The following is a 6,068-nucleotide window of genomic DNA, read 5'->3' as shown; positions in this document are numbered from 1 at the left end:
ATTATTATCATCATTATCATTATCATTATTATTATTATTATTATTATAATAACAATAGTGGGTGTAATGGTCCTTTAGCGGTCCTCTCTGCAGCTTTAAAGTGTTTCAGCACCACGGACAGCGACTCTGCAGGGGGCCCGCCCCCTCCGGTTCGGTCCACCNTATAATAATCATCATCATTATATTATTTTATTATATTATTAATAATTCTAATGATACCTCCATCTTGCTACCTACAATAATAACAATAGTGGGTGTAATGGTCCTTTAGCGGTCCTCTCTGCAGCTTTAAAGTGTTTCAGCACCACGGACAGCGACTCTGCAGGAGCCCCGCCCCCTCCGGTTCGGTCCATCAGCTGCGTCATCAGAGACACTCAGAAACACACAGAGACACTCAGAGACAGACAGGTGGAGGACACAGTGATCCGGTGGACAGGTGGAGGACACAGTGAGCCCGGTGGACAGGTGGAGGACACGTCTCATGATGGACCGTCATATCTAAGGGTTCAGCGGACAGACAGAAGGACAGCGGGACAGAAGGACAGCAGGACAGCAGGACAGACAGCTCCTCCTCCTCCTGCCGCAGAGACCCTCGCGCCGCTCGGTCTGCCTGTCGTCATGGGAACGGTTCTGTCTCTGTCTCCGGGCTCGCGGAAGGCTGCGGCTCGGGGGCCGCCAGAGAAGCTCGCGGAGCCTGCGGAGCCCCGCGAGGAGGAGGAGGAGGAGGAGGAGAAGGAGGAGGAAGAGGACGGCAATAAGACGAAGAAGAAGAAGAAGAAGAAGCGGCACCCGGTGCTGCTGCACGCGCTCAGCTGGAAGAAGCGCCTCGTGGCCGCGCGAGCCAAGCGGAAGGGCGGGAAGAAGGTGAAACCCGCGTCCGAGCCCGGGCACGTGCAGCGTGAGCAGGCGGCCGCCGACAGCCGCCACCGAGCGCCGAAGGCCGGCCACAGGCACGGACCCATCCCGGTACCGGTCCCCACCGTCCCGGAGCACGGCCACGGCCACAACCAGAACCAGAACCAGAACCAGAACCGGCAGGACCCGCTCCTCTCACCGCGGAGGGTGGTGGTGCAGGTGAGCCCATACCCGAAAATCTGTAACGTGCTCGAAAAAAATTAACCCCTAAAAACCCGAAGAAGCCGCTTTGATTTCCTTCAAAACCACAAGAAGGTAAAAAAACAACAAACAGCAACAAATGACCCAAAATCAGCAGAGCTGCGTGAAAGGCACAACCACGAAAAGACCCGACCAATAGTACAAATCAATAAATAATATTAGAATAAATAATGTTTGGAGTTTAAAAAAAAAAAGCCCGGAGAACAAAATACGTAACAAATTTAAAAATGTAATTCTGATATTTATGAGTACGGTTTTCCTCCCGGACACTTTTCACACTTTAGTTTTTTATTTACACTTTTTTATCTCACTTTTTTCTCATTTTAATTCTCTCTCCTTGTCTCCTCATTTCCTCTCACCTTGTTTCCTCTCTCCTTGTCTTCTTGACTCTGTCTCTTTGACTCTTTGTCCCTTTGTCTCCTCGTTTCCTCTGTCTTTTCACTTCCTCTCACCTTGTGTCCTCGTCTCCTCGTCTCTTTGTCCCCTTGTTCCCTTATCCCCTTTCTCCTTTACTCTGTGCCCTCCTTTTTTCCTCGTCTCCTCTCTGCTTGTCTCCGTGTCTCTTTGACCCCCTGCTTCCTGGTCTCGTCTCTCCTTGTCTTTGTAACCATGTTTCCTTGTCTCCTCTCTCCTTGTCTCTTTGTCCCCTTGTTTCCTTGTCTCCTCTCTCCTTGTCTCTTTGTCCCCTTGTTTCCTTGTCTCCTCTCTCCTTGTCTCTTTGTCCCCTTGTTTCCTCGTTTCCTTTTCTCCTCTCTCCTCGTCCCCTTTTCTACTCTCTCTTCATCTCCTCTCACTTTGTGTTCTCTCTCCTCATCTCTTTGTCCCCTGGTCTCCTCTCTCCTTGTCTCTCTGTCCCCCTGCTTCCTTGTCTCCTCTCTCCTTGTCTCTTTGCTCCCTGCTTCCTTGGCCCCCCTGCTTCCTTGTCTCCTCGTCTCTCTGCCCCCTTGTTTTCTTGTCTCCTCTCTTCTTGTCTCCATGTCTCTTTGTCCACTTGTTTCCTCATCTCCTCATCTCTTTGGCCCTAATGTCTCCTCTGTCCTTGTCTCATCTTCTTGTCGCTTCTCTCTTCATCTCCTCTCACCTTGTGTCCTCTCAACTCATCCCTTTGTGCCCTTGTTTCCTCTCTCCTCGTCTCCTTGTCTCCTCTCTCTTCATCTCCTCTCACCTTGTTTCCTCTCTCCTTGTCTCTTTGTCCCCTTGTTTACCCAACTCCTCTCTCCTTGTCTCCTTGTCTCTTTGTCCCCTTGTTTCCTTGTCTCCTCTCTCCTTGTCTCCACGTCTCTTTGTCCCCTTGTTTCCCTGTTTCCTCTCTCCTTGTCTCTTTGTTTCCTTGTTTCCTCTCTCCTCGTCTCCTTGTCTCCTCTCTCTTCAACCTCCTCTCACTTTGTGTCCTTTCTTGTATCCCCTTATCTCTTGTCTCCTTGTCTCCTCTCTGCTTCTTCCTGCTTCTCCTCTCTCTGTCTTCTGTCCTTGTCTCCTCTCTCCTGTCCTCTCGTCCCCTCGTGTCCTCTGCAGGCGTCCACAGGCGAGCTCCTGCGTTGTCTCTCTGACTTCTTGTGTCGTCGTTGTGTCAAACTGAAGGAGTTGTCGTCCAATCAGATCGTCCTCTGGTTCAGAAACGTGGACAGAGCACTGCTGGTTCAAGGCTGGCAGGTCAGTGTCCCCTTGTCTCCGTCTCTCTGTGTCTCTATGTCTCTCTATGTCTCTCTGTGTCCAACTGTCCTCAGTAAGACCCCGGACGTAACAATGAATGTAATACAGGCGTACGTAAGACACAGTCTTTGTGTCCTGTGGTGTCTGTCTTTGGTGGCAGTTGGACGCCTGTGTCTCTGCAGTGTCTGTCCTCTTCTGTCTTCAATACAAACCAATTAAAACTCTGAAAAACCTGAAAAGAATTACGTGATTCTTTGGTCCTTAAAATTTTTGGTGATTTCTAAAACAAATTTGTGTTTTTCAAGAAAACATTTTGTCCTTTTTTTTCCTCCAAACTTTTTTAATTAAAAAATTCTGCCGATATTATAAATAATATATAAATTCACAGAAAATATTCTTTTCCAAATTTATTTATTTATTTTTTTGTAGATTAAAAAAATGGAAAGAAAAAAAGGAAAAGAATGCGATGTTTGCACAGTTTGAGGTGATTTTTAAACAAAAGATGCTGCGCGTTCGTTTTTTTTTTTTTAAAAACTGCAATTTTTTCATCCTCAAAATTTTTTGAATTTTTTTTCTTGTAATTTTTGGATGATTTTCATTTTTGGCAGGGATTTTTGGAGATTAAGGTAAAAAGAGGTAAAAAGAAAATGGCGATTTTTAAGAAAAAGCAATTTTAATTTTTTTGAATTAACGTTTTGAGTGATTTTTTTGAAGAAAAGCTGCAGGTTTGGAACATTTTTCTTGTTTTTATTTCCAGATCATGCCACCTTTTTTTAATTGACATTTTTCACAACGTTAACACTTTTTTAGAATTGAGGTTTTATCTCTCGGCCTGTCTCTGTGTCCCCCTGGATGTCCTCCTGTCTCTGTGATAACCTGGGTGTCCCCCTGTCTGTCCCCTGTAGGACCAGTGCTTCATCAGTCCAGCCTCTCTGGTCTTCGTGTACCTGCTGTGTCGGGAGGCGGTGGACGAGGACACGTCCTCAGAGCAGGAGCTGCAGTCCTCCTTCCTCCTGTGTCTCTACCTGTCCTACTCGTACCTGGGACACGAGATCTCGTACCCGCTCAAGCCCTTCCTGCTGGAGGCCTGCCGCGATGCATTCTGGGAGCGGGCGCTGGCGCTGATAGAGCGTGTGAGCGCCGACATGCTGCGGCTGAACGCCGACCCGCACTTCTTCACCGAGGTCTTCCAGGACCTGAAGGAGCAGGGAGGAGCCCGGGAGGACACCAGGAGGGAGGACACGAGGAGGGAGGACACCAGGAGGGATGAGACGAGGAGGGAGGACACCAGGAGGGAGGAGACGAGGAGGGAGGAGGAGGAGAACGAGGGGAGCAGGAGCGAGGAACTGGACCGTTAGAGAGGAGGACTCGTCCAGCAGCCGCCGACCCGCCGCGGTCTGAATGTAAAACCGGCTGCAGCTTTAACACGCCGTTACCATGGTGACGGCCGGAGCGCCGGACAGACGGACGCTGACCTTTGACCGGACGCCGACCTTTGACCTCGCTCACTTTACCTGCATGCTGTCAATCAAAACAACCCCGATTGTACCATTGTGGATGTAGACGAGTTACCGTGGCAACCTTACATAACGATCGCCTTATTCTGTTTAGTCACACGGCCGAGGGAGCCGATCGATCGATTGATTGATTGATTGATGACATCATCGACGGAGACAGAAAACATCCAAAAACTCACATCATCGTCGTCTGGCTGACTAATGTTAGCTAATAAACAGTTAGCTGGCTAATGTTAGCTAAAAAACAGTTAGCTGGCTAATATTAGCTAATAAACAGTTAACTGGCTAATGTTAGCTAATAAACAATTAGCTGGCTAATGTTAGCTAATAAACAATTAGCTGGCTAATGTTAGCTAATAAACAGTTAGCTGGCTAATGTTAGCTAATAAACAATTAGCTGACTAATGTTAGCTTACAGTTAGCTAACTAAAGATAGCTAACGAACACTTAGCTGTAATGTTGCCTAATGTTGGCTTACAAACATACTGGCTAATATTTGTTAGCTGACTAAAGTTAGCTAACAAACAGTTAGCTGGCTAAAGTTTGATAAATAACTTTAGTTACCTGAGTAATTTAGCAAATTAGTTAGCTGTTTAACATTAGCTAACTAGGGGCGCCCAGTAGCTCAGCTGGTAGAGCTGGCTCAGCCCTTTGCTGCATGTGGTCCCCTCTGTCTCTGTCTCTTGCCTTCAGACTTGTACTGTCCCAGCACAATAAAGATAAAAGCCTAAAAAATAATGTTTTAAAAAACAAAACAAAACATTGGCCAACTAACATTACAAGGTTTGCTAACTAAAAGTCAGCTGACTAGCATTAGTATGCTAACCCAAGTTATCAGATAAACATTAGTTAGCTGACTAAAGTTAGCTAATAAAGGTAGAAGGTAGATTTATTTACTATTTAAACCAAGTTTAAAAAGTTATTGAAATCACTTATTAGAGGTCTAAGGTAAGCTAATAAACATTTTTTAGCTGATTAGAGTTAACAAACAAACATTATTTAGGAGTCTAAAGTTAGCCAACAAACAGGTAGCCGACTAAAGTTAGCTAACTAACATTAGTTAACTGTTAACTAACCACAGTCAGTAAACAAACATTGATTAGCTGACTGACGTTGGCTAAAAAACGGATAGTTGACTAAAGATAGATGGAAAGAGCGTAACATGCAGACACAGAAGAATATTTAGAGCGTAACATGCAGACGCAGAAGAATATTTAGAGCGTAACACGCAGACGCAGAAGGATATTTAGAGCGTAACATGCAGACGCAGAAGGATACCTAGAGCGTAACATGCAGACAGAAGGATATTTAGAGTGTAACATGCAGACGCAGAAGGATACCTAGAGTGTAATATGTAGACACGGAAGGGTAAGAGCGTGGATGATTGTTGATGCATTATGGGAAGTGTAGTTAAGCAGCTGCACCTGAAAGACAAGGTGCTTCTCAAAGTCAAGGATGCGTCTGTGGTAGGACGGTACTTCCTCGTACTTCAGTAAAGCGAGACTCCTTCGCAGCATTCGGTGAACACACATGGGAACGGGCCAGCGAGCCACCAGGTGTGCGTTTCTGGCAAACTGTCTGTAAAGAATTGTGTGTACTTCATGCCCACTGAGCACACGTGCTTTCTTGAAAATTCTCGGACTCTGTCCTCTGTCGACTTTAAAGGACCCGTGACATTCGCTGCTGTAGCCTCCTTGAAATCCAGCCGTTTAAGGATCCCTCCTTGACTTTGAGAAAAGACTCAGAGATTGATCACAAATCGGAGCGGCCATGATAACAAAC

At 46.4% G+C, this 6,068-nt stretch overlaps 1 protein-coding gene across 1 annotated transcript; it reads left to right on the top strand.

The window, feature by feature from the left end:
* Positions 1 to 578: 578 nt before the first annotated feature.
* On the top strand, positions 579 to 4,127 carry LOC121963046 (cyclin-dependent kinase 5 activator 2-like). Its single transcript, XM_042513417.1, has 3 exons — positions 579 to 1,074; positions 2,632 to 2,769; positions 3,675 to 4,127. The coding sequence occupies exons 1-3, from the start codon at positions 619 to 621 to the stop codon at positions 4,125 to 4,127; spliced, it is 1,047 nt and encodes a 348-aa protein (XP_042369351.1). The 5' UTR covers positions 579 to 618.
* The last annotated feature ends 1,941 nt before the right edge of the window (positions 4,128 to 6,068 follow it).

The sequence above is a fragment of the Plectropomus leopardus genome, chromosome 24 (genome assembly GCF_008729295.1).
Source record: "Plectropomus leopardus isolate mb chromosome 24, YSFRI_Pleo_2.0, whole genome shotgun sequence".
Classification (NCBI taxonomy): Eukaryota; Metazoa; Chordata; class Actinopteri; order Perciformes; family Serranidae; genus Plectropomus; species Plectropomus leopardus.
Note: the sequence above shows the minus strand (reverse complement) of the source record. Positions and strands in the feature narration are given on the sequence as shown.

What these genes read in the sequence shown, in the direction of transcription:
- LOC121963046 (XM_042513417.1), top strand. Translation starts at nt 619, where the DNA reads ATGGGAACGGTTCTGTCTCTGTCTCCGGGCTCGCGGAAGGCTGCGGCT. An exon ending in CGCGGAGGGTGGTGGTGCAG is followed by an intron (nt 1,075 to 2,631) that starts GTGAGCCCATAC and finishes TGTCCTCTGCAG; the next exon opens with GCGTCCACAGGCGAGCTCCT. An exon ending in TGCTGGTTCAAGGCTGGCAG is followed by an intron (nt 2,770 to 3,674) that starts GTCAGTGTCCCC and finishes TGTCCCCTGTAG; the next exon opens with GACCAGTGCTTCATCAGTCC.